This window comes from Peromyscus leucopus, chromosome 3 (genome assembly GCF_004664715.2).
Source record: "Peromyscus leucopus breed LL Stock chromosome 3, UCI_PerLeu_2.1, whole genome shotgun sequence".
NCBI classification, from domain to species: domain Eukaryota; kingdom Metazoa; phylum Chordata; class Mammalia; order Rodentia; family Cricetidae; genus Peromyscus; species Peromyscus leucopus.
The window spans coordinates 107398919-107426391 of NC_051065.1; the positions used below are offsets into that span (position 1 = coordinate 107398919).

The 27473-nt window shown below is 52.1% G+C and overlaps 2 protein-coding genes across 2 annotated transcripts; one reads left to right on the forward strand and one right to left on the reverse strand.

Moving 5' to 3' along the window:
• Nucleotides 1–207: 207 nt before the first annotated feature.
• Nucleotides 208–9361, reverse strand: Chchd4 (coiled-coil-helix-coiled-coil-helix domain containing 4). The gene is made up of 3 exons (XM_028854826.2): nucleotides 9138–9361; nucleotides 3709–3807; nucleotides 208–1234 (listed from the first exon to the last, which is right to left on the reverse strand). The coding sequence occupies exons 1-3, from the start codon at nucleotides 9157–9159 to the stop codon at nucleotides 939–941; spliced, it is 417 nt and encodes a 138-aa protein (XP_028710659.1). The 5' UTR covers nucleotides 9160–9361; the 3' UTR covers nucleotides 208–938.
• A 159-nt stretch (nucleotides 9362–9520) lies between these two features.
• On the forward strand, nucleotides 9521–27293 carry Tmem43 (transmembrane protein 43). Its single transcript, XM_028854814.2, has 12 exons — nucleotides 9521–9735; nucleotides 13532–13681; nucleotides 14553–14687; nucleotides 15069–15163; nucleotides 15775–15824; nucleotides 16099–16168; nucleotides 17354–17424; nucleotides 18610–18731; nucleotides 18944–19018; nucleotides 21152–21253; nucleotides 23931–24048; nucleotides 25454–27293. The coding sequence occupies exons 1-12, from the start codon at nucleotides 9724–9726 to the stop codon at nucleotides 25654–25656; spliced, it is 1203 nt and encodes a 400-aa protein (XP_028710647.1). The 5' UTR covers nucleotides 9521–9723; the 3' UTR covers nucleotides 25657–27293.
• The last annotated feature ends 180 nt before the right edge of the window (nucleotides 27294–27473 follow it).

Here is a 27473-nt window from a genome sequence, read left to right on the forward strand (position 1 = left end):
GCTCAGCACAATGTTTGGGAAGCTAATGCAGGAAGATCAAGGCCATCTTGGCCAACTTAGTGAGACCTTGTCTCAAAATTATGAAGGGCTGGGAATGTGGCTTCCCAGCAAAATTCTTGCCTGGCACATAAATCCTCACACATGTTCAGTCTCCACCATCCCAAGAGAGCTAACAACTTTCTAACTAGTAAAAAGCCACATTCAAAATCAGACAGAAATTGTTTCTTTTTAATTGAGTACTTCATTCAGACGGTTTCCTCTGTTGGCTTCTGCTCTGGAAGCAGCTAGGTCCCCACCTCAATATCACAACTGATTGGGTTGAGTGAACATGGGCTCCAAACCAGGGCTTTCAGAACAGCAAAACAATAAACCGAAAACCAAGCCTCTCCTTTCACTTAGGAGGGACTGGGAGTCACAGGGTCCAATCCCACCCTGCAACTGTAGACACCTTGGAGTCTGGACTGCTAACACAGAAACTTGGGTGCCTAGACCAAGGCAGCAGCCCCATACACTCCAGCTCAAGGATCTGACCACCAACCTCTTCCAATAGGAATGGACACTCTTGAAGGAGTTCTGGCATCTACTTAATTTCCCAAAGAGGTGTAAAATCTACCAAAAGGGATAAAATGGGTCAGAATAAATCAGCTCTCTCACGATAAACTTTCCTGAGTAACAACTTTTGGTTGCTGAGAAGCCTCAGCACAGTATTTCAAAGTGGCAAAATCCAGAGCAAACACGGAGTACATCCAGCAGTAGCTTAACGCTCAAGGATAGGTTTATGCAGGACATAGGTGCACACCCCCCGCTTTTCTTCAGTGTATATGGCAAGTAGCCAAGACCCTTGATCATTAAAATAAGTTATTTTGTACATTACAGTGCATAGAGGGAGAGTTTCACAGAGGTGACCAAAAGGCATTGTGCACAAAGTCCTGTGGCCTTCAGGAGCTTGACCCCTGTTCTTTGGCTGCAGAGGCCGTAGCAGCTGTTTCCTCCGCCTGCTCCGCTGGCTTTGCCTCCTCTTCCTCTTCCTCATCTTGGGGATAGAGGTCCGGGTACTTCTGCATGCACTCCTGCATGGCCCGGAACTGGTCTATACAGTCTGATCCCTTGATTTCTTCTTTGCTGTAGTGGAAGCAGGAAAAGGCAGACTTGAACTGTTCCCCACAGGGGCCACTGGCCATTCCCCCAAGACATGGGCAATTCCAGTTAATATCTCCGTTGGGCAGTATCAATCCTAGAACAGGAAGATGGACAAGGGAAAGGTGAGAGATCTTCTCTATGATCTTACACATGCAAAGTATGTTTGTTTGGTCCTTATTGCGTGGAAGGCGTCCCCCATGACCTCTCTATGTGCGTTCTGGTCTACTGTCTAAGCCACCTCCCAGAACTAGAATCAGAACTCTGAGACTTAAATACCAGGAATCTCCTTAGCCAGAGCAAGTACTGATCCTCCAGGCCCTGCTCCCTCCCACAGCCCCGCACTATGGCTCTGCTCAGCGCAGTCTAGAGAATGGTGCAATGTATGGATGGGCAAAGATCTTAAAACATGTTGTACAATGCAAAATAAGAACTTTTAGACTAGTGGGGCTGGACTCTTCCCATACAAATCAAACATTAGGGTGGGGCAAAGCACAGAGGTAGAGCAAGGCTTGCCATTCACAAGACCCTGGGTTCGATCCCCAACCTGTAAAAAAATAAACCAAACTTTTAAGTTAAGTGATTTATTATGAATGAGCTGGGAAGTCAGGCTATAGATGGGTTTTTAGTAAATGCTACATTGGCTTCTTCCTTTTGAATTTGGCTATTTCTATGAATTCGTTCACATCTAAACAGAATTTTCTAGTTTTCCAAAAGGTTCAAGATGACAATTCTACTTTCGGCTTTGTGATGGACACAGAAGCACTTCTCCTGTGAGCCTACTGGAGCAGAGAATGCTGGCAGTGGAGCACTTGCCTCTAGTGTTGAGGATCCTTGCCCTCAAAAAAAAAAAAAAAAAAAAAGGAAAAGAAAGAAGGAAGGAAGGACGGCCTACACAAACTGAAATGCCACGTGACCCTTCACTCTAGTGGCATGCCCAGGCGTGGCTGCAGAGCTAGTGTCCAAAGTCCTAGGCTGAATCCTGCCTCTCAACGCCAGCTCTGAAAGCTTCACTGATCAGCAAACCTGCCCCAACTGGGGACATCAGGAAACGTCGCTGGTGCCCGTCAGCAGGCAGCTCAGCAGCAATACCACAGCTGCAGAGTAAGTTCCTGTGCGTGAAGCTGCGTGGCAAATGAAGGGTTCCCTCTGACTCTGCAGGTTTCTGGGCTTCAGAGCCAAATCAGGACAGTAGCCAGGCCTATCAGACCCCCAAACCCCACTCCTCAACCTGCAACCTCTGAGGGACCCCAATGCTGAACATACTGCTGGCCCTGCAGGTGCCACTGTGCTAACCCACACAACACCTTTCAAAAGAAAGAAGATTGACATTTAAAAACTGTAGCCCAGGTATCTGCTATCTGTGGGGGCACATACCTGTGACCTTTGCCTAAGCTATTGTTTTGGGACAGGGTCCTAGCTGCACTGAAGTCTGCTTTATAGAGCAGACTGGTGGGCCTTGAACTCCAAGTGCTCTTGTAGAGGACCTAGGTTCCATTTCCAGCACCCATATACATAAAATAATAAACAGTTAAAAACAAAAATAAAAGCACAACTCAGGTCTGCAGAAGTCCCTGTTTTATTCTCAGAGTCTCGGATAGGACAGGGTGCATTGTGAACTGGGACATACAACACACACCCACAAGATGGCAGCTTTAGCAGTCCTAGTGCAGAAGTACATTTAAACACAGCAGACACAGCCTGTCTGCTCACACCTCCAGAGCTCTGACATATGTGCAGCTAATGTGGACTCCAGGTAAACAAAGGACCAGAACTGACATGAGTTCACACTTCTTCATTAAGAAAGGCTGACTCAGGTCAGCTACAGCTGTCACTCTCAGAATACCAATACTGGGACATCTGCTTTGCCAATATTCCCAACACAGTGCTAGGTATTCACCCTTACTTGGCAGCAGGCTAACAGGTGAAGGTCCTGCCTGGAACACGCATCTGCTTTAGATCAGGTCTGAAAGTCCTGGCCACGAGCCTGTCCTCCAGGGCTGTCTGCTTTAAGCTCAATCTTACTCACCAGCAAGTCTCACCTGAAGCGCTTGTTCCTGTGCTGAATTGAGCCTTGCTGACACTATATGAGCCGGGAATGCTGCCTACACCTACCCCACAGACTGGAGTACCTACACGTCTAGCCCAAAGCCTAGAGAGTGGCATCATGTGTCCAAGGGGCTACTGTTACATTTGGAGATGAGCCCAGGAGTGTGTGACAGTTCTGATTTAACAGGGAGAAGGACCAGCTTGCCTGGTTGCTGTTCTCTTGCTTGCAAATTAGCTGGTACACACGGCAGGGCTTATCCCAGTAATCTGACAGGGCAGAGATCCCTCAGTTACAACTTCAGTCCCTCTTAATCTCGTCAGGACAAATATGTAGAATGGAGACAGAATGTTTTAGCAAGAAGAAACTGCTGCCTGCTGCTTGGCACAGTCCCAACCCCTGGGAGAGAGACAGAGCAACCACAGAGCTGGACATCTGTCCACAGCCAAGGGAGATAAAGTGGGAAGGCAGTGCTCAATACCAAGCCTCCCCTGGGGTGTGTCTGTGGGTCCCTCATCTCTCACCGTGCTCCTCATAGGGATCATTGGGGTCATCAGCCACCAGCTCTGCACTGCTAGGAGTTTCATGGTCTTCTTTGGTCACAAATATGATCCGATCCTTCCCTAGGGTTTGGAGCAGAGGAAGATGGATTCATTGGAGGGAAGTGAAACACAGAACAGCCAATCTGAAGACGGTCCCCTGTATCTGTCCCCCATCACTGACGAGACAGCCCAGCAGCCACTTCCGCTGAGAGCCAGCTGGAGTGAGAATTCCACTCAGGTGGTGGGTGAGAAGACTGCACAACATCTGGCTCTCCAAGCTGAGGGGAAGAGTGCGTTCCCACCCTCCCCTGTGACGAGCCAGACAGAGGACAACTCACAACCAGGAGGAAACTGGAGCACCGTGACCCGGGGACCCCAGCCCACAGCTGATGTAGCTGTGAGGCTCTAGAGCCAGCCTGGGGAAAACGACCCAGGCACCAGCCTCTGAAAGACAGAGCATATCCAGGTCAGACATGGTGAGGAGGAGCCTAGACAGGGCAGATCTGAAGCACTCCTCAGAGTGGGTCTCGTTCCCTCTTCTCGAACAGCCCCTAAGAGGACAGAATTCAACCTTCCCAGTCCCCTGCCCCCTTTTACTTAGGCCTGGTTAAGCTCCTGAGGCCTCAGGGAAAAATACAAGGAGCAGGTATGTTAGACATCAGAGTTTCTCCCAATGGTGTGGGGACAAGACATGCCTCTTTGACAGAAACCTTATAGTGACCCTGTGAGGAATCCTAATGATCCCAGCTACTCAGAAGCTGAAGCAGGATAGTGAGTTCAAGACTAGCCTGAGCTATATAGAGAAACCCTGTTTCAAAAAGCAAAAATAAGCAAATTTTTAAAAAGGAAGAAAACAACGGGCTAGAATAGCTCTCCTGAACACCCTGTGGCTCACCCTCTGACAGATTTTGGCTATCAGTTGTCCGCCCCGCCCGCCCCCCCTTCACAGCAGCCACATATCAGGCATTTCCATTGTGGTGGAACCTTTCTCAGTACCCACAATGCACAGGGTGTCATCTGTTTCCATGGTGGTCCCTTGGGGGCAGACTTGGACTGGTTCAATTCTGGATCCTTGTAACAGCCAGCCCTCGACCCACCCACCACTCCTGAGGAGAACAGCAGTGCCCTCTGTCCACAGTGGTGACTTACATGGGCTGGAACCTCCAAAGTCCCTCCCACCCAAGCCTTTCCAGCACCCACACTGTTCTCCCCAGCACACAACATTACTGACCTCTGAGCATGACAATAAGGGCAACAGAGACCCACCCAGTCCCAGCCCCAAACTGAGGAGGAGGGAAAGGTCAAAGTCTAAAATCCCCAACCCTCCCAGGAAAAGTGCAAGGACAATCCTGAGTCTTCTGACAGCCCAGCCTGACCCTGGAGACCTGGGGTCTCTAGACTCTCACCCAGAGAGCACACTGAAGACTTTTTCAGGTATGACTAACCCTGCCCTTCATGAGTAGCCTTGAGGGAGGTAGCTACTATGAAAGCTGAGGCCAGGCTGCAGACAGGCAGCTCTCTGAAAGCTGCCAGCACTGTGTCCACTCTGCCCCTGTATTCTGCAAAGCTCAGGTCCAGGCATGTGAAGGAAAAGTAAGGCAAAGGGTTGGGACCACGCTTGAGCTGGAATACCCAAGGAAGAGGCCTGGAGAAGGCAGGTGAAGGCGACCATCAGAGGCTGCCTCAGTACAAAGGACAGTTGAGGGACAAAGGCCTCACACACTGGCAGACAGGAGCAATGAGCGGGTCTTCGCACACAGGGCTGGCCCCCCTGCCCACCTGGGCTCTCTGCCCAGAGGCAGTCTTGGCCTCAGCACCTAACACAGTTGGACTGCTTTTCCCACTGCTGGAGAAAGCATCTAAACAAGGCCACTGGGCCATGTTCGAGTGCTTAATGACCCTGGAGACCCTGGCCAGGTTCCAGAACCCCCAAAAGCCATTTGCATAACTGCTGAGTGCTAAGCAAAAGCAGCTGACATACAGCTCTCAGCTCAGCTCTGACAGCTGTGACCTCCGCTGAGCATGGGCCAGAGGGAAGGGGACAAACCTGGACAAGTCCCTGAAATACCTGGGATGATACACGCAGAGACCAGACCTCACCCAGACAAGCGCAATCAAACTCCTGGGCACATCCATATGGCCCTAGGCTCCCGGACACTGACACCCAGTCAGGTTGGGGTGAAGCAGCTTGGTATTCCTTTACACTTGTGAGTTGTTAGCCCTCCTATCAACGCAGAGGCAGGTAGATATCCTCTACTCTCCTTTCCTGAAAGGCGAAGCAGGCAAAACACTTACATGCAAAAAAGAAAAAATGTTTTTTTAAAAAGGAAAGGAACCATGTCTATAAACCTTCAATACTTTCTGCTTGATATTAGGACTTGATATTAGGGGTGTCAGCGCTGACTATGACAAAAGCATCAAGTGAAGAAAACTGATTGGGTCAGGGGCTGTCTTCAGAAAGAAAAACAAATAATTCACGGGTCTGGATTCCATCTGGGGCTAGGATAGAGTTTAAAAGGGACTGGGACCATCCCTCAGGTGGTAGAATGCATGCCGAGTGTGCGCACAAATAACGAGGCAGAGTAGTCCAAACTTACAATCCCAACAGAGGCAGAGGCAGGATCAGGAACTCAAGGCCAAGTGAAGCCTGAAGCCAAAAGGTGGCTCTAGGAATTCAGGGTTCATTCTCCCAAGGTCTAAAGACTGGGAAAGTCTGGAGGAAACTGCATCTGAAATGGTTTTCAAAGCCCTGGCAACCCTGCGGAGTCTTCAGTACACTGTCTCAGCATTTTCCCTCTTACTTAGCAGATAGTAATTATCCATCATCTGGGAGTGCTTTAATGCCAACCTCTTCTCATTCTGCAGACACAGAGTGTCACTCTACTCACTACTACATGCCCAATGGCTGGCATCTGAAATGTCTGCAATAAAAACAGAAGAGGGCAGGCACTGGCAGAGAAACACTGGCAGCACAAGGCCAGACTGAGGCTTCACCCACACTGTGGGACTCCCCGAATGTCAACCTGAGGTGTATGGACCTTTGACATACACGTGTCCAGGCAACCATTTGCTTAGAACAGAGCATAGGCATGGGCCTGGGGTCATTCTATTAAATCCTGAGCACCCGCTGTATACCAGGCCTCCTGCCAACTCTCAGGTTGGTGGGAGATGACACTAATTTCAGAGTTTATGAAGACACAAAGTATCAGGGAAGACCTGGAGGGAGAAAGCACCAGACACAGGCGTAGCCAGAGCAGCTGAGGAGCAAGTGGGAAAACATGAGGCTGGAAGAATAACGTAGTATGGTCACCTAACGCCTTACATAGTATGTATGTATGTATGTATGTATGTATGTATTTATTTATTTATTTATTTAGAAAGAGGATCTCACTATGTAACCCTGGCTGGCCTTGAACTCAAAGCTCATAGGTAAGGGAATATACCTTTAACGCCAGTATTTGGGAGGAAGAAGATCTCTGAGTTTGCAGCACATAGTGAGACTATTTCAAACAAACAAAAAACTAAACACACACACACACACACATACATATACACACACACACACACACATACATACACCCACACATATACACACACACACATACATACACACACACATACACACACACACACATATACACACACACACACACACTCACACACACACACACACACACACACACACACACGATGGTTATCTTTCAAACCACGAAGACAAGTTCAATGCTGTAGCAGCAGTGAAAGGATCCAGCCTCCTTCCTGGAGAAGCGGAGGCCTGTAAACCCTTCAAGAGGCAGCAGCGGTTACCTGCATAGCCTCCTTTCCCCAAAGACTCAACATCAACCTGCCAACTGGTGAACTAGACTTGGACTCTTTTGCTTTCAGGCACTAGACTTGGAGGAAACAAAAATCATGACAAGAATCTCCTGCCTAACAGTGCTGGGAGATGGAGGCTTTTGTCCAAGGGACACCAAGTGCTAACCAACAGACACAGTCCTCAAGAGAGCTGTCAGTCAATTATGATGCTGGGAAGGGGGGGGGGTCTAGAGTGGGAGGAAAAGGCTGTGCCATGTAGACTGGGTCTTCTAACTGGATGTGTGGCCCTGGGTGGATTAGTTCCTCCTTTACCCTTCAGATTCCTTAGACTTACAAGGAAGAAGCTGGCCTACTCATCCTAAAATTCTGGATGACCCAAGTCTCCCTGTAGCTTTGTATTCCCAGGAGTCCTCCAACCCATTCCTGCCCTGGGCACATGCTGTGTGAATACCACAATAAACGAGGGCGGACCATTCAATTTACAAGACTAGGAACTAGGGCCTGGAGGGGTTGGCTGGCAGCTCAGACACAAGGAGCCAGTTAGTGCCGGGAAGCCATGGTGAAGCCCACAATCCTAATTAGTTTTAACAATAAAAACCGGGAGTCAGATATCGAGGGTGAAAGCTGAAAAGATCAGAGCAGCAGCCACCTCTGTCCAGACTGGGGGACCAAATGGGGCGAGATCCTGTCTCCATCCACCTAGTGCTGGGATTAAAGGCGTGCACCACCACCACCCGGCTCTGCCCACCCATCAAGTGCAGGGATTAACGGTCTGTCTGTTTCTATTTTAGACTGGTTCAATCTCGTGTAGCCCAGGGTGGCCTTGAACTCCTGATCTTCCTGCTCCCTCCCTCTCCCAAGTGCTGGCATTAAAGGTGTGCGCCACCACTGCCTGGCCTCTGTGGTTAACTAGTGGCTAGCTCTGCCCTCTGAGCTCCAGGCAAGCTTTATTTGTCAGAACACAAAATAACACACAACACCATGGCGCAGACTTAGGGCTGCTGCCTACAGGTAACAGGGGGAGGAAGTGAGTGGTCCTCAACGTGGCTAGAGGCGGAAGAAAGGAAGGCTTTTAACAGAGGGCTCCCCACGGGTACTACAGCTTCGTGATCGTAACCCGTTCTCAGTTTACTGTCTGGTAAAACGTGGACAATAACAGAACCCGACTTACAAAGGTCGCTACGTGAAGTTTAAAGAGTGCCTGGTATACAGGAGGAGCTCAATAAATGCTCCTGCCAGTGGCATTTCACCACGCAGCCCAGCCCACGCGGTAATTTTTCGGGATAGTCCTGGGCAGGACACAAACACGTGGGGCGTGCTAGGGACGACGGCGACTGATTCCTAACAGTCCCCGATTTCCAGCCAGACCGAACGTGCTCCGCACTCGCGGGCCCCACGTGAGGCCTCAGAGGCCAGGGTTTGGGTTTCACGGTGACCTTGGACCAGCCTCGTTCCTCACGGAGCCTCTACTTTCTCATCTGGAAACGGCCGCGTGAGGCCCACGATGGGCCCACGGCCGCCCTGCGGAAACCACCCCACCGCGTGTCTCTGGCAGGCCCGCGCCCGACCGGTCTCCATGGCAGCGCCCGACCCACCTTCTTGCCGGCAGTAGGACATGGTTGCTCCCGACGCAAGCAGCTCTCGAAGACAGCCGGGGCGGCCGGAGCGGATACACACCTTCACGCCGTGACCTCCCTTCTCTCCTCAAGCCTGGCGGGAGGCAGTGAGGCCCGCGCGGACCCGCCCCCTCCAGGCCTGCCCGCCGCGCGCCTGCCTCCAAGTCTACTAAGCACCAGCGCCGCTCCTCAGCCGAAAACTACGTTGCCCAGCAGCCCCCGCGCCCCCTCCATCGAGGCAGGTACTACAATTCCCAGAAATCTTGCAGCACGCACGCGCACCAGTGAAGTAATGGGTGTGTTACCATTTTGTGGCGAAAGTGTCCGACAGAGGACTACACTTCCCAGCAGGCCTCGATATGCGCACGCGCAGACAACTTGCGGGGCGCCGACAACTACCCGCGGGGCGGTAACTCTTGTCCTGAGTCCCGCCAGGTCCCGGATTCCACGCGGAGTCTTGCAGCTAGCTCTGTGGCAGACAGGAGATCACCGCATTCTGCATTCCGGTCGTCAGCTCAATTCCTAGCAGAGCAGTGCGAGACCGCGGAGGCGAGCCGGACCCACCATGGCCGCGAACGTGAGTACCACCTCCTGGTCTCCCGGCCACACCATCATCCGGGCCGCTCCCCTCTCTCCCTCACCCGGTTCTCGCTGGGTCCTTCGTCGATGCCACCCCAGTGGGTGCGGCGGCCCTGACCTCCCCGCTTTCGTCCATCTGTCCAGTCACTATCAGGCCTCGCGTTTGTCAGACGCTCCCCTCAGTCGAGTCCGCTCGTGCGTGGCCTCTCCTTCCAGTCCTAGTTTCTGTCTGGGCCCCTGGGGGTATGAAACTCCGGGACAAGAAGGATCGCGGGCAAAGTGTCCCTCGGTGGGCAGATTGGTGAGGCGATCCCACCCAGGTGGAGCTGTCCAGCAAAGGCTGCTCTGGCCTCCGCGCCCTAGGGGGTGTGTACTCCTAGGCTGTGATGATGCTCCTGTGGCCTGAGGAGTCTGGCTGGTTGACCAGGAGAGAGAGGCTTTTCTCTACCTCCCGGTCCCTGGTGCTCTTATTTGATTTAAAAAAAAAAAGACCCCTGCAAAATAGTCTCCCCGCACCACCCCCCCCTCCAAGGTCTCTGGCTTCTTCCTACTGCAACTAGTCCTTAAGAACTTTACTAGTGAATCCTAACATTCATTCAACAAGCGGAGCAGCACCACTTACTGGGGGACTGGGTGTGGGAGAAGCTGGTGACTCACCACTGCCTCTGGCGAAAGCGCCTCTGAAGCCAGCTCAGGAACACTGCCAACCCTAGGCACATCCCCTCTCCCTCCTTGGTAGAGTGTCATCACCACCCTCCTCTGGCCTGTTACACCCTCTTCCCTGGCCCCTCCTCTGTCCGGCAAACCTCTTCTTGGCCTCCTGCATCTCCCGAAAGGCCAGAGTGTGTGTCACCCACTGCCCAAGCAATGGCTGTTTGGCCCATTGACAGGCCCTGGATGGGGAGGAGAGCCAGAGGTCAGGAAAGCTGCACTGGAGCCAGAGGAGAAGGCAACCTGTAGACCGGCCTAACAGGGGCAGGTGGACTCCTGCTGGCACCTGTCATAATCATCATCATCATCATCATGTTCTATAGTTCCCCAGCGGGAGACACCTGCCCCGGGGCTCTAAGCCAGCTTATGCTACAGCACCAGCCTGGGAAGGTGATGAGGATAGGCTTTGGAGTCAAGCCTAGAGGCAAATCCAAACTTTTCCACTCTAACTTCTCTGGGTTCACTCTCTCATGGGATCGGTTACTTTGAAATTTGAGGAAGATTGCTAGGCACAGAGCCTGGCCCATGGGAGGTACTTAACCCATGAAAAAGGCACTCTTACAGGCTAGGACACACAGTCCTGGTAGGCAGAGACCATCTTGGGTGTGTTGGGGTCTGACTCTCACACCAGTAAATATAGACACAATGGGATATGTTCAGTAGTAGCCATGCCTTTGTCCATCCTTTGTTACGTTGCTTTCCTGGGAAGACTTGAACAAACACCCATTCAATCAGACAGGATAACTGTGAACCAAAAGAACAATTCCACCAACTCCATCTTGGTGAACCAAGGGGGTTATTGGGCGTACTTGCAGGAGCATAGGTAACCCCCAAACAGCTACATCACCAAAGTCCCACATCAACATGGGTGACCACCCCTGGAAAGCTGCATAGGTAGTGTCGTCCCCTTGGCTCCCGACCCCGCTTCAGTTAGCCTTCTGCCTCCTGTGTACTCGAGCAGTACTCCGTATTGCTGGGGGTGAGACAGGAGGAGGTGAGTGGCTGGGATCTCAGCTGAGGGTATAAAGACCCTCTTCCACTCTTCCAGGGAACATGCCTGATCATGTGAGGGGCTCATGTGGGTAATCAAAGCTGTTCTTATTTCAAGATGGCAGTGGCTGTGTCATGCCTAGGGGACAGAGTACCAGAGCACCCATACTGTAGCTCAGCCATCAGGCAGGGTAAGCAAGAAATCTTAAGACAGTGGGTGGAGCAGAGGCACCTGAATTCAGCATAATGGCTATCTTGTCAGGTAGGTATTACCAGCAAGCGAGGAACCAGGACCAGAGAGGTAGAGCATGTTACCAGGCTCACACAGCAACAGAGCTGGAATTCCAACCCTGGTGTGCCAATTTCCAGGCCCAGTGTATTTTCACCTATTGCTTCATTGCTTGTTGATTCTGCGCCCAGTGTGCTAGAAGTGGAATATGTTACGGAGGATACATAAGTGTAATTATACACATGCATATACTTACACCCATATAGGTCTATCTTCCATCTCAACCCTCCCCCAGCTGGAGGAACACCCTCCTGGCCTCTCTTCCTTTTCTCCTGGGCTTAGGAAGAGCAGGAGGAACACAGGTCTCCTTTTTCTGCTTCCAGTTGTTCAGCTCACATTACAGTTAAGTGATGCGGAAGACAGTCTAGGGCAGAGGGATCTGCCTGGGTTTGAACACCCACTCATTACTTACAAGGACTTGATCTGGGCCAATATCCTAGGTAGTGAGTCTCGATTTCCTCATCTGTGAAATGGGGCAGTGGTAGCCTCTTCCGCCTTGAGCTGGCTCATGGCTGGCCTGCCTGATGGTCGCCTTCTTGTCTGCAGTGATTGTCTCCACTGAGTTTCTGATGGTATCATTCTGGGTTCAGTGGGTGTCCTCAGCAGGCCTGAGCCAGCAGCTCAGGAGAGCAGCTAGAAGTGCATCAGCTGTCCTCACAGACTCCAACTCCAAACCGTCCTCTGATCCTGGGCAGGAAGGGACCTGGCTCTTTGAGGTGCCTGCCTGGTGACCACTTCGTATCACTGTGACTTTCATCCACACCCACAGTCTGGGTGGCAGCCCCAGTTTCAGTTATGGAGAAATCTGATAATGTCCTATTCGCTGTAACTCCCACAGGTGCCTATGAGGCCCAGGCACTGAGCCACCACCCCAAGCATTGAATGTCCACCTCCACTTTACCCGTGAAGAAATGGAGGGCCCACAGCTAGTGGGTGGCAGAGCCAGGATCCAGGCTCAGTCTCTGCTTTTGGTGATAAGCACTAGACATACTTCTGACAACAGCAAGCTGGGCAAAGCCTGCTCCACTGTCCTGTGGCTTGTGGCCTACTGGATGTTGCCCGGGCATGCCCATCTGCTCTGTCTCTCTGCCAGCCCTCCACAGCCAGAGCAGACAGGATGCCACTCCACACCAGTGCTCCACAGTCCCCAGCTGAGGGAACCCTTGTCCTGAGGTCTGCCTCTATGTCCCCTCCTCCAAGTAGCCTGTCTTGATGCCCTAGCTGGAAGGTGCACCCAGCACTGTGCCCACCTCTCACTGGAAACTCAGCACAGCCTCCTGGTGGTTCTTAGAACTCTGACCTCACTGCCCCAAAGGCCACCTACCACTCCTCCAACCTCACAGAACAGCACAGTCCTCAGGAGACCCAGACATTACTTCTCAGATTTAATTGAAAGTACATTTCTAGCTGCTCTGTAAAATACCTTGTTGGAGGGCCGGGCGTTGGTGGCGCACGCCTTTAATCCCAGCACTCGGGAGGCAGAGCCAGGTGGATCTCTGTGAGTTCGAGGCCAGCCTGGGCTACCAAGTGAGCTCCAGGAAAGGCGCAAAGCTACACAGAGAAACCCTGTCTCGAAAAACCAAAAAAAAAAAAAAAAAAAAAAAAAAAAACCTTGTTGGTGTCTTTAACATATGCTCAAACATTTGCTTAACATATGCTGGACTTATGGCCCAGAAATTCTTTGCCAAAGGAGAACTGTCCCCCAGTGTCTGGGGAATAGGGGTTCTTCTGAGAAGAAGAGCAAATTATTTTGGACACCAAAATTATTTCTCAAAACTCATCAAACTATTAATTTCCTCCTCAGTATTCCAGTATCGGCAGTAGGAAAGAACATGTCAAAGTGACATCTGACCCCCAGCCAGGCTTCCTGGAGCGGCTGAGTGAGACTTCCGGTGGGATGTTCGTGGGGCTCATGACCTTCTTACTCTCCTTCTACTTAATTTTCACCAATGAGGTAAGGTGCAGAGCCCAGTGGCTGGACTCTGAAACAGAAGGCCTGGGTTTTACAGGAGGGAAAGGTGCTGAATTCAGAATTCTTCTTACTGTGACACACCTCAGTGTAAGCCAGCAGGCAGTGAGTCAGTTCACACGCCTGAAAACCTGCTTCAGGCATGGCTGTGTTTGGGCACTCATGCTGGATTACTGGAATTCTGCCTCTTTGTTGTGACATTTTTTGGGGGGCAGCCCCTTCCCTTGGGGCAATTTCAGTCTCAAATCCGAGCAGCTTAGACTCTGAGAGAATAGAGGGACCAGGCCTTTTTAAGTCAGTTTAGCAGAAGTTACAGCTTTCTCTCAGGTTCTTGGCTTAGGTCTCAGTTCTTTGAACCAGGACCAGACTCAGCCCCACCTGACTACATGGCCTGTGAGGGGAAGGGAGTAATCAGGAGATGCTGGAAAAGGTCCCCTGCCACCCGGGGTTCTCCCAGAGGCTCCGGGCACCTTTGGGCGAGACAGCTGAAGTGTCAGCTGAGCTGAGAGCACACCTGGCGGGCCAGTCCTGGATCGCATGACGTGGACAGTGGTTCAGGTTGGCCTTTGGAAGCCACATGGATTGGGAGCTGGGAGAGTGGAAGGCAGAGGCAAGTGGAGGCACAGGACCCGTTCGGGGCAGGGAGACACAGAGCTGTTCCCAACTTTGGGCACTCTGAGATTGGCAGGGTCTGCCTGGGATTGGCCCAGGTCTGCAGGAATCCTGGGCTCCAGGCTTGACTCTGCAGTCGCCAGACCTCACCCTCTCTGCTGGCTGAGGCCCCTCCCTCTCTGCCCACAGCAAGGCGTCAAGCAGCGCCTGAGCTGTTGAAATCCCTCCTCCTCCCCTCTGACAGGGCCGCGCACTGAAGACAGCCACCTCTCTCGCAGAGGGGCTGTCACTTGTGGTGTCCCCAGACAGCATCCACAGTGTAGCTCCGGAGAACGAAGGGAGGCTGGTGCACATCATCGGGGCCCTGCGGACTTCCAAGGTAGGCCGGGTGGTGGACTTGGGCCGCGGAGAGAGACCCACACAGGTGTGATTGTGTGATTGGTCCCTCTGTGGCTGTGTGGTCAAGTCGCTGCCCAGTCACAGTGTCCCCTGTGCTAATGACAGGAGTCTCACAGTCATGTGGTGAGAGCATGTCAGATTATAGTTAGCACCCGGTCTGATGATCGGAGCTTGGCTGTGGTCTGAGCTCAGGGTCATGGGCATTGTGTTGAGAGCTGAGCCTGGCAGCTCCATGCTAGTCTCCTTCACTGCCAGTCCTGCCCCTCTTGATCCCTCTTACAGTTGGGCTGCTCTGGGCTGGGGACCCTGGACTGCTATGAGTCTGGCCTTTATACTTTGGTTTGTTTGATTCTTTTTGAAGCTCTTGTCTGATCCAAACTATGGGGTCCATCTTCCAGCTGTGAAACTGCGGCGGCATGTGGAGATGTATCAGTGGGTGGAGACAGAAGAGTCCAGGTGAGGAGCCAGGCACTGAGGGATTGGAGGGCACGAGGGGCTCAGGTGTTAGGATAAAGGGCGGTGGCTTTCATGTAGACGACATGTGACCAAATTCAGAGCCTGATGTCTGCCTATCAGAAGAGTGTCAAACCCCAGCATTAGTGCACGGCGGCCTTTTATTTGGAGGTGACAAGAATCTAGTGCAGAGTGGCCCAAAGCAGGGAGGGAGCTGGCCAGCTTACTTACCTGGACATTCCAGGCTGCACAGCCCAAGGCATGACAGGCTAGGCTCAAATGCTGTCACTAGGATTAATGTGGCCTCCCAACACTCTGCCTGCATTGGCTCATCCTCTCACAGAGGGCACAGGTCACTTCCCAGTTAACTCACAGCTTATTCACAGAGGGGGTCACCTGGAGCCAGAGTGTGTCAGCTAAGCTGAGAAAGCATGTCCCTCCAGGCAGGCCTTCAGAGATAGTGCCTGTCCATAGTGGCTGGGGAGTGTCTGTTCCTGAGTCTACCAGGCTTCCACTCCCTGTGGGGAGCTGGGCCTTGAGGCTGCTTCGGACACTTGGAGAGCACATGGCCCTGGTGCCTGCGCTGACTCCTGCCGCCTGTGCTTTTTCTGCAGTGAGTACACGGAGGATGGACAGGTGAAGAAGGAGACCAAGTACTCCTACAGTGAGTCCCGGACCCTCCAGGCCTCTGCCAGTCCCCAGGACATGTGACGTCCACCCTAGCCCAGACCGGCAGTGGTGGGCAGCGCAGTGGGGTTGTGGGCAGGTGTGGAAGCACCAGGCAGAGTTCCTGGGTGTCAGTCCTCAGAGTCCTGCATGCCCACCATCCAGGGAGGCCTGAGCAGCCACCCCGTTCCCCAAGGGTCATGGCTCCTAGTAAGAGGATGCTGAGACTATTCTTAACTGGTCTGAATTGCCCCTTCTTTCTCTTCATGCAGACACAGAGTGGAGGTCAGAAATTGTCAACAGCAAAAACTTTGACAGAGAGATTGGCCACAAAAACCCCAGGTGAGAGCTTGGCCTGGGCCCAAGTCCAGTCTTGCTCACCCTTGCAGGTCCAGCCTCAGTTTCTTATAACCTGAGTGATAGGTTGAGTTAGCTCTGCCCCACAGGTTGGCAAACACTCGGGATATAGTGTTGACACCACACGCGTGTTGGTGTCAAGAGCACAGATCAAGACCTGGTCTTTGCTGACCCTCAAGTTAACACAGGCTTGGTGAAAGACTGAGAGGTCCCTCTGTGCAGCCAAGTGCCTTGTTCCTGTTAGCCAGGCATCGGGTGAGGACGGTGATGTAGCACTTGGGCACGGCTAGATCATATGAAGCCATGGTCCAGGTTGAGCCAGGAAGATGGTCAGTACTTGGAGACCGCCCAGGCTGGGAGTGGTATGTGGGCCAGAAAGCTTCCATTTCATGGCTGATCGTAGCAGGCTTTCTAGACCACCAGCCCTCAGATCATGACGCGGAGACTTAGTTATGACGGCTTGGCCTTATCTTAGGCTTGTCCCACCAGCTCTTATAACTTAATTTAGCCTGTTTCTCTTCATCTACATTCTGCCTCGAGGCTTTTCACCTTTCTTTCTTTCTGTGACCTGCTTTCACTGCTTCCTCTGTGTCTGGCTGGCTGTCAGCCTCTCTTTCTCCCTTGTTCTCCTTTCTCTTCTCGCCTCCCTCCTCTCCCTCTCTCTCCCTCCCTCCTTTTTTCTCTCTTAGATTCCTTCTCCTACTTATTTTCTGTGCTCACCAGCCCTGCCTATCCCTCTTCTGCTTAGCTATTGGCCATTCAGCTTTTTATTAGCCCAATCAGGTGCCTTAGGCAGTTAAGGTGAAACAGCAACACATCTTTACATCGTTAAAGTAATAGTGTGCAACATAACAAATGTAACACACCTTTACATCGTTAAAGTAATAGTCTGCAACATAAACAAATGTAACACATCTCTACCTGTTAAAGTAATATTCCACAACAGCTAATGGGATGGGACAGGCTGGGTAAGAGAGTATGAAGCTCTGGGTGACAGAATAGGTGGTGCTCAGCCAGAGAGGGAAACAGGAGCCCTGAGCGTCATACTATGCCTCTTTGCAGGACCCATTTCCTGGGTAGGGACTGTCCCCAGCACATTACAACCCAAAGGTGACCAGACAGCTCCCACCCTGGTGCCCCATTGTTGACTGTTCCTCCTCTCTCCTACAGTGCCATGGCAGTGGAGTCTTTCACAGCAACGGCCCCCTTTGTCCAAATTGGCAGGTTTTTCCTCTCAGCAGGTGAGTCTTCGGCCTTCTGTGGAGGTGCCCATCCAAAGGCCTTTCCATCCCCTTGACCTCCTCCAGGCCTAGGACCCCAGTACCAAGCAGGCCCACAGCCTATGGTGGTCGGTATCAGGGTCAGGTGGCCCCCATCTCAGAATCATACTCTGGACTGGGGTCAGAGGGAGGTGAGTCCTTAAGGGGTAGAACCCCCACTCTAGGCAGTTCCTCTGAAGCCTGGATTGTTCTAGAAATTACCTCAGGTGCTACACCCTTGTCACATTTCTGTGCATGTCTGTTCTGAGCAGACATTGCACCAGAGATCTGCCTCAGGCAGCCCTCAGCCAAGGGTGTACACAAGGCCCTCCCTCCCTCTGACCTCTGGTTCCACCTGTGAGCCCTACCTGGCATCTTGCTCTCCCACAAGGAGGTACAACACAGCCTCCTCTGTGACTGTAAGAAGGAACCCTCAAGGTTAAAGGTGGCACCATGAGTCATAGGAATGCTTGGGTTCCATCTCTGGGTCTAACCTGGGAAGGTGACAGAGGAGACGCTTGAGACCCCGGTAGCCAGGCTTAGCCAGAGCTGTCCCAGCTGCTCTGCCACTCAACTAGTGCCTGTGGTGGGGGGGGGGGCCCGGCTAGATGGGGATGAGTGTGCTCTGAGGAGGGAGGGCAGAAAGCAAGGCCACTCTCAGAACTGTGGCCAGGCTGGCTTAGCAGGACAGGGCAGGGGAAAGCCTTCCTGCAAGAGTTAGGGATTGAGTTGGGCACAGGGAAGTTCTGGAGATGGAGTTGGAAAGGGGGACATTAGAGCCTGTGTGGTGGCACATGCCCAGCATCACAGCACTCAGGGAGCTGAGGCAGGAGTATCACAAGTTTGAGGCTAACTTGAGCTGTTTAATGAAACCCTGTCATGGAACAAAAAAAAATCCAGTACTTGAGGAGTAAAGGCAAGACGATCAAAAGGTCAAGGTCACCTTCAGCTCTTAGTGAATTTGAGGCCACCATGGGCTATATGAGACCCACTACCTAAAAAATAAGTCCACGGCATTTGGAAGATAGGCAAAAGCCAGAAGGTATAGGCTGGTTAGTAGTACATGGTCCTGCTGTCTGAGGGCATCAAGGACAGTGTCAGGGTTAGGGTTAGCCGAGCAGGGTTTCTCACCGGAGCCATGGCTTCTGAGCATTCTGCTTCCCTCAGGCCTCATTGACAAGATTGACAACTTCAAGCCCCTGAGCCTGTCCAAGCTAGAGGACCCCCACGTGGACATCATTCGCCGAGGAGACTTTTTCTACCACAGTGAAAACCCTAAGTATCCGGAGGTACATGGTCACAAGGGCGGCTCAGATAGCAGAGGCCAGGGCGTTTGAGTAGCTCTGAGGGGAGCGTTGAGCAGCTGAACCCAGGCTACACTGGGCCAGTGAGACTAGAGATGGGCAGGCCTCCTAGGGAACCGACAATCTCGGTGCAAGAGTAAAAACAGCCAGGTGCTGGATCACCTCACTAATCTCTCCCGCTTCTCTTCCTCCCTCAGGTTGGTGATGTTCGAGTCTCCTTTTCTTACGCGGGACTGAGCAGTGATGACCCTGACCTGGGCCCAGCTCACGTGGTAACCTGCTTCCCAGTCTTGATTCCCTGGGCCCGAACACCTCGGGATATGTCCTGACCGCTTTGTGCCTCATGTGCACAAGCAGCAGGCACTTTCAGAGGTCTGTGTCCTCCATAGTGGCTCTTGGACCTTAAGTCCTAGTGGTGCTCATCCAGTCATGGCAACCCTTCACCAGCCACAGTGCCTGGTCTTGGTTCTTTATAGTACACAGTCTGAACGCCACCCCAGGGCCTGACCTAGGAGGCAAACAGAAGACTCTTAGGGCTCAATCAGCCATGGTGGAGAAAGTACAGATGATCCAGGCCTGGGCTGGTTGCTTGGTGTGCATATCCATTGTCATTCATCTGGTGCCCACTGTGACCACCAGTTCTAACCATAAGTAGCTCTCACTCCAGAAGGACAGCAGAGCCTGTCCCTGCTGGAGACCCGCTTTGGCAGGGATTCAGATCCCAAAGAGGATGTGTAGAGGCTGGGGGTAGGTGACAGACATGATCTGAGGGTGAATCAGGATGACTGCCAGCAGCATTTATTGAAAAAAAAAAAAAAAAGAATACCCCTATAGTGGGTAGCCATTCCAGCTTGGATCTGGAAGTTTCAACCCCCATTGAGACTCTGGCAACTATCACGCCTACGAGGCGGGGCCAGGGGAGGCGCCTGGAGACCCAAGAGCTGGATGGGTCAGCGCTCTCTCACTGCACAGTCCTCCAAGCTGGAATGGCTACCCACTACATACCCCTTTTATACTCTATAGATGCACATATATGGGAGAAAATGGGCATGTGAGCTGGGGTGTGACTTGAAATGAGGAGCTGAGGAATCTAGCATTGACCTTGACAATAGGCACCAGCTTTACGTTAATGGAAGGGCCACAAGTTCCTCTTGCCAGAGATAAGAAGAGTAACTTCCTTTTAGCAAGCAGGAACTTTCTTCAAGCTCCTGAAGGAATGGGGACCCTTATACCAAATGCCTGACCTTGGGAAAAGGCCTTCTGGGACCAGACACTCCACTACAATTTAGAGCATTTTTCATTCCTCAAGAGGATAAGCCTTGAGCTGTTCCCTAATTGTGTTCCTTTGTGTCTTAGTCTTACTCTGGGGGCCTGTTCCTCTCATAGCTCCCCAAAGGGAAGGTCCTGATTCTTACTCATGTCCCATTTCTCCATACCATTCTGATTTCTCTACACTTATTGACTGAACTCTTGAGCTTAATGGCCCTAGGCTCTGGATCTGAACTGTAGGTATTTCATTCTTGGGAACAGGTGTGTCTAGTAGATCTCTAACTTTCCTGTTCTTGGTATAATTAGGAGTGCACAGTGGAATTCCTGGTTCTGCAGTAGTTGAGTTTTTTTTTTTCCAAAGAATTATTTTGTTTAGAGAGGCTACCATTGTATATATTTTCACCCTTTACCAAAGCCCACACAAAATTTCCCAAAGGGAAAGGCATTAATAGGGAGAATCATTAAAATTAAAAGTAAAAAGGTGCTGGAGAAGTATGGTCTGCAGTGTTGAAATGCTGGAACTTTGTCAAGCAACAATGGCCGCCTTGTGGTCCACGCCATTTCCCTGTGTATGTCTGCCCCAACCTCTGTTCCGCCCCAGCATGGTCTTAATCCTAAGTGCCTCCCTGGAACTTGGACTGAAGCAGCTTGGCAGGAAGCACCAGGGACTGTACCCTGTAGAAACAAGGAGAGAAGCCGCAGGTCTCACCTGGCTGGTGTGGAGTCTGAGGGGGTGGGCTGTGGGTCTCACCCTGTGCCTCTGTCCCTCAGAGCACCCTACTCAGCTCTAATACATGTTATGAATCATTGCATGGTCGGGGGAACCCCTAAGGGTATCCCTTGCATGCCGAGAAACCTGCTGGGCAAATGCATGACATGTGGCCATGGTGGTGGCAGCCAGTAATTCACAACCTAGATGTTGCATCCATGTGGAGAGTTTATTATAATAGGGACATGAAGAGGAAGATAGGAAAGAGAGAATTAGGTCAAGGGTGCGTACTTTGCGGGAGGAAAAATGGAAGGGGGGGGCGTTTTTCCTTAGAATGAGGCTTTTATGTCAGGACGCAGGGCAGCACCAAGGGGTGGGATTTTAAGGGGCGGATCAGAATATTAACAATATTGACTTTTCTGATCAGGTTACTGTGATTGCCCGGCAGCGGGGTGACCAGCTGATCCCATACTCCACCAAGTCTGGGGACACATTGCTGCTTCTGCACCATGGAGACTTCTCAGCTGAGGTGAGTTGCTGCTGCCCTACCCTGCTGCTGCCCTGTGTGTTGGGGACAGGCACATCCTGCCCTTCTGCTCAGTGCTATTTAAGAAGCCCCACCACTAGAGGTCCTGGCCAATGCAGTATGGCAAGAAAAGGAAACAGGATGACAGCCTTCTGTGTGACAGGGCACTGAGGACTGGCCCTGCCCTCTCAGGCTCAGTCTTGTGGGGAGGAGACTAGTGAGAGAGAGGCCAGCAAGTGAGGATCCAGCATGATGGATTTCTAATAGACCATCAGTTTCTATGGCCAGGGCCTCTATGACAAGTCATTTTTGTGAGGCCCTCAAAATGCACAGGTCCACCCTAGAATAATCAAGTGAGGCAGGAAAGGGTTCACTTTGCCAGTGGGTGCCAGGAGAAGAGGAGACAGTGGGACATCAAGGTTGCCATAAGGCAGCGGCCACTCTAGGTGCCTTTTCTTCCTTCGGGGGCATCGGTGGAGGTTTTGGAGCTGCAGTATCAGGGCCATGTGAATGAGGCAGTCGTCCCCTTCCCCCCCCCCCCAGGTCCCACAGTCCACTGGGTGTGCCTTTCCCATCTGTGTTCCCAGTGCTGAGAAGGAGGGATGCTGACTGCTCAGGTCTGCCCCTTAGAATAGAGAAGTGTCGATTCTAGCTCTTGCTGGTGAACCCAGGGGCTCACTGCTGGAGCCTCCCTGTGTATCTTAAGCAGATTTGTGGATTTCAATCCAGAACAGCCAGAAAAGGCCAAGGGCACAGCTGGCCTCAGAGCATAGCTGTGCCCCTTCTGCTATGGGTCCTCAGCTGCCCTCTGTCCTCCCTTTCAGCCACAGTGGGTCATAGTGTTTGGGCCCCACCTGCTCCTTTTACCTGGCCAAGATAGGGTGTGGTTGGTCTGTTGTTGGGGAGCTTGGTTTACAGGCTCAGGGTGGGGCCTCCACCTCCCAGCCCAGGCTATGAGTCATCCTAGGAACCGCTCTAAAATTAGGAAACCCTTTTCTCTCTCCCAGGGCTTTGCCCAGCCCCTGGTTTCCAGCCTTCTCAGGCAGTCTCAGGTCTCTGGAACTGTAGAGGGTAGTGGGTGGGATGTGTGGCTGAGGAGGCCCAGGAGGGAAGGTTTGGCTAGTGTAGGCAGGTAGGCAGACTCACAGAATTGAGAAGAAAGCTGGGCCCCAAAGTCAGGATGCTGGGACTCCAGCATCTGGAAGTTCAGGGGCCCAGACCACAGCACTGCTCACAGGTCCCTGTCAGGCTCCTGTCTAGTTCTGGCTCTGCCTCTCACCAGCCACAGACCTTGAGCAAGTCTTATCCTCTCTGAGCCCATTTCCTCATCTGTGAAACGACACATTAAAAACCACCACCACCGTCTTCCCCCATCTCATGTGGTAGCTGTTCATGCATCCGCACTTGCTCACTGAGCACAGGCATCTCAGATGGCTGTCCAGTTAACGCCCTATGGTGAAGCCGTGGGGTTGTGTCACAACCTCTCAGAGCCTCAGCTTCCTGTCGTGGTAAAACAGAGAAGATTTCAATTAGGTTACTTGAAGTCAGGTCAGTGTGCTTGTAAACCACGGGACAGTGACAGCTGAATACTGAGACAGATGTCCATCTTTGTGTGTTGTGTTAGAGATTAGACAGATGTACTGTTCAGTCAGAGCCTGGGAAAGGCTCTCAGAAGAAACCGCCTCTAAGCCAAGACTGGAAGAAGGTGCAGAGCTGCTCTGCAGCTGTGGGCAGACAGTCTGCACATGACAGTGCACTTGACCTGGCCTTAGCACAGGTGGCCCAGGCCCAGGTGGAGGGTCAGAGGTGGTGGGGCCATGGCAGTTCTGTGTGAGATTGAAGGTGGGGTGAGGAAGCAGGGAGGCCAGCAAGGCAGGGGGCTAATGTAAGAGCCCCATGAGGAACAGTGATGAGGTGGGTCATGGTAGCCAGTGGGGAAACAGCTGACAGAGCTTGTTCGTATGGTGAGGGCGGGCAGACCACACTGACCACAGGTTTTGGTTTGTGTAGGTGGGCGGGCAGTGGGACTGTGTGCTGCCATGGAGAAGACAGAGACTCAGGCTGGGGTGGGGCTCTGAATCAATGCTCAGCATGCCAGGAGGCTGGGACGATGTGTAGGAGGCAGTGGGAGCCGGAGGCAGGGCAGCCCTAAAGCAGTGCTGGGCGTGTAGTGGTATGTCTGAGTACAGGCACATGGGACCATAGGGTGCGTGGGCGTCCTGGGCAGAGTGGGTGAAGGAAGCAGCCAAAGAATATCAGCATCTACAGGCCAGGAAGAAAACCAGGGACAGCAATGGGCTCAGAAGGCACAGCCCACAGAGTAGGAGGGAGACAGTCAGGGCCAGGGGTCCTGAAGCTGCACGCAGTGACCTGGGTTGAGGGCTGATGCTTCACCCAGGATCAGCATGCACTTTCAAACTGTCTACTCACAGGGTGGGAGGTGCCCCCATATGGACAGCTGCAATGGGAAGGATAGTTACCCTCTTCCAGGGGAGACCATGTGCTAAGGCCATAGATCTCTTATTCCATGTTCTTGAGCCACACAGGCAGAGACTTAGCCACAGGTGAGAGGTTTGCCCGTCTCCCTGTGCTCTGTAAGGAAATGGCCAACAATCCGCACCCCCAGGACCCACACCGCTGGTTGGTGACTGGGTCCTGACACTGCCTCCTTGTCCTACAGGAGGTATTTCGTAGAGAACAGAAGAGCAATTCCATGAAGACATGGGGCCTGCGGGCGGCTGGATGGATGGCCATGTTTATGGGCCTCAACCTCATGACACGGATCCTCTACACCCTGGGTAAGTGAAGAACATGCAGGAGCCATCCTTCCCTCTTGAGGTCCTGTGTTCATCATACTGCACTGGTCAGCCTTCCAGCCTGATGGGATCCTTGAGAAAGACACCAAACATCTGGTCTGTCTCTATGTGCCGCCTCCCCAAGCCCCGCCTCTCCCAGCAGCTTTAAGACAAATGGCAGAGAAAGGCAGGTGTGAGGGACAGGATGTTCACACCTGTTGAGGGGTGGGAGGCTGGCCCAGTTTCCATGATTTGGCCAGCTCTGCTCATCCCTTCCTCCATAACTGGGCAGCTATGGGAGGCAGGTTGCCAGCCTGTGCTGTGAACTGGATCTGCACCTGAAATCCCTCAAGTCAGAGTCAGGGATACCCCTGCCTGGGCTTCCTTTTCTTGCCCTTGCTCAGGAGTTTTCCTGTATGGAAACACCCTCCAAAGGCAGGCCAGGTTTGTAGCAGCTAGCACATCTGGAGCCCTGGGAGGGGCCGCTCACCTGCGCTAAGTCTGGCTTCAGAGAGCCCAAGTTTAAGTGTCCCATTTTGGTTCAGGACCTGGTGTGCCAGGCTGACATTGTCCATGCAGGATGAAAGCCTGCTCAGGGAGACTGAGTCCCCAGGCCTCTGCCCCAGTGTGTCCCCATCCAGCCTTCTTGTGGTGCCGCCAGAAACCCTTCCCCCACTTAGGTCTATGGACTGGGGAGAAGTGTGGCTGGAGCACATCCCAGATTGGCAGCAAGTGTTGGGGGTTGAGGGGGATTTCATTTACAGATGGCCCTAGACAACTGAGGTATACTCATAAATACCAGCCACATTGTGGGCATGACAGAGAACCATCAGAATTTAAACAGAACTATCTTGGCCATGTGACTGAGGACTGAGGACAGAGCAATCCCTCTGTGTCTCGGTCCCCATCATGTTTGAGAAGCCCTGTCTGTGATCCCAATTCTTCCATTGAAGGCATGCTGGCAGGTAGGTCAGATGCAGTGTGGAGGGATAATGGGAGCTCCGGCAGGGGGGCCATGTGGTCCTCCCTGTCCATCAGTCAGGGTGACCTGCTAAACGCCAGGTGCTTCCTCTGCAGGCTTGGCACAGTGGCTCAGAGCTCAGGCTCTGACTGAGCAGTGTAGAGCATCAGCATTGGCTCTGTGGGAGGGAGGGTATTATGGTGTCTTTTCAGTGGCCTCAGCATGGACTTTGAAGGGCCAAGGCACCCACACTTGAGACTGGGCTGAGCAGGAATAAAGTTGTGGATACCAGCTTGCTGAGCTTCTCCTCCCCTGGATATCCTAGGGAGTGTGAGGCTCTTTGGCTCCACCTTGTTGATCCTTTCCTCCCTGGAATAGCTGAGAGGAGCAGTCTAGGGCAGGGAGCACAGTATCCTCAGGGACTCATGGCCTTTTCTTTCCCCACAGTGGACTGGTTTCCTGTCTTCCGAGACCTGGTCAACATTGGCCTGAAAGCCTTTGCCTTCTGTGTAGCCACCTCACTGACCCTGTTGACTGTGGCTGCTGGCTGGCTCTTCTACCGACCGCTGTGGGCTGCTCTAATTGGCTGCCTGGCTCTGGTGCCCATAATCATTGCACGGACCCGGGTGCCAGCCAAAAAGCTGGAATGAAGCCTCAGAGGCCAGGTCCCCTGTCGCCTCTGCCCAGCTCCAGCTGAGACAGGCACCTGCACACCCCCCTCTTCAAGGGGCCAGTGTCTATACCTGCATGTAGAGCTTGGTATTCACCAGCTCACATCTCCACCCCACTTCTTGCCAAAATGCAGCTTCGGTGGCCAGAATGCAGCTCTGATGGGCAGAAGCAGCCTGAGGATGGCGACCCAGCGAGTACTGTCCTGCTTAATGCCTTCCCCTCTCAGGGCTTTATTCCACTTAGCTATCAGCTGACCTGCTGGTGAAGGACTCAGCCTTCTCACTGCTCATCCCTCATCACTGAAACCAAGTACCAGGACTGCCACAACCTCCGGCTACAACTAAAACCCCAGAAAGCAGCCATCATCTACTACTTCTGGCCACATCTCATCAGTAGGACACACCATACCCAGACCTGGAGAAGGTGTACCCCAAACCAGGTTTCTGGGTGGAACCTGATGTGGCCTAAAGAAACACTGAAGCTCTTATCCCAAAGGTCACTGTTACTGTGGCTGGACAGCGTTTTGGTTCTGTTACTCCACTTCTTCTCGCGTTCTTTCTATCCCAAGAAGGAGTTGAGACTTCAAAGCCCCGTGAATGGCTCCCACTGGACAGTTGTGTCACTGAGATTAACTCAGCAGGAATGCTGTTTCAGTGGGTGTGGCTTGACCCTGTTAGTTCCTGAGGCCATGGGGAGGCTGTAGCTTTGCGATGCTTTTGAACATGCAGTGTTATCGGATTCTTTCATGCTGGGTTGGGACTGTGGAGGAAGCATCCCCTTTATCCTCTGCCATCACAGACCACCTATTCACTTGAAGGTGATTTTGAGTTTGTAGTCAGTGTTACAGGAAAGGGCTGGAAGCTTTCCTACTAAGAGGGCTCATTCATTGTGACCTCCACTCAACTGAAGCCAAGAATCAAAGAAACAAGGCTTGCTGGAGGAGACCCATGTCTGGTCTGGCCCAGACTTTTTCCCTGGGAATGCTTTTGCCCTTGGCACTTCAGCCTCAAGTAACTACAGCACAGTAGTTCTTTGTGCATTTAATGCCCATCACTCCTGTCACCCACTAATGGACATGGTTTCTAAGTTTCCTCTCTACCATTACACCTTTGAAGGGATGCTTAGCCCCAGTGTCACAGACCCTTGGTTTATCCTGTACTCAATTCTATTTGCAAATTGCCCTAGTGGTTGCTGTAGCAACAACAGTGAGTTTGGTAGGTAAGATTTCAGAACCCCTGACCCCAGTGATCTTTAACAGTCCCTTTCACATCCTGTGGTATCTGGGCTTTCAGCTGGGGTTCTTGGTGAAAGTACAGCCAGAGATGGCTTGCTGGGTTTAGGATGGAAACAATAGTCACTACTGCTCTGCATGCTGGTACAATCTCTTCTAAACGCCAAAAGATGGTTTGGGAAAACATGGTACAATTAGTGATAGCTACATACGCAATCCTCGGGATTCAGTCTGCATAACTTTTTTATATGAGTTTTACCTGCCAGCTTAAAAGTGTTCTCAAAAAAAAATTACGGAAAAATAATTTGATGTCTTTGAGAAACTGAGGTTTGTATTCTTTGTATTAAAATTCAAAATAAATTTCTATTATCTTTTGGTATAGGATCTTGCCAGTAGTCTGGTTGTTTTTTGGGGGGTGGGGGCGGGGTTGTTGCATTTTTTTTTTTAGGGAAATCAGCCATCAGACTCATTTCAACCAACTCAGCTCTCTGTGGCTGTAAGTGGTTTCAATCTTTCCGAAAGGGCAGCTTGCTGTTCCTGGCCTTTGAGCCGACTTTGTTCTGG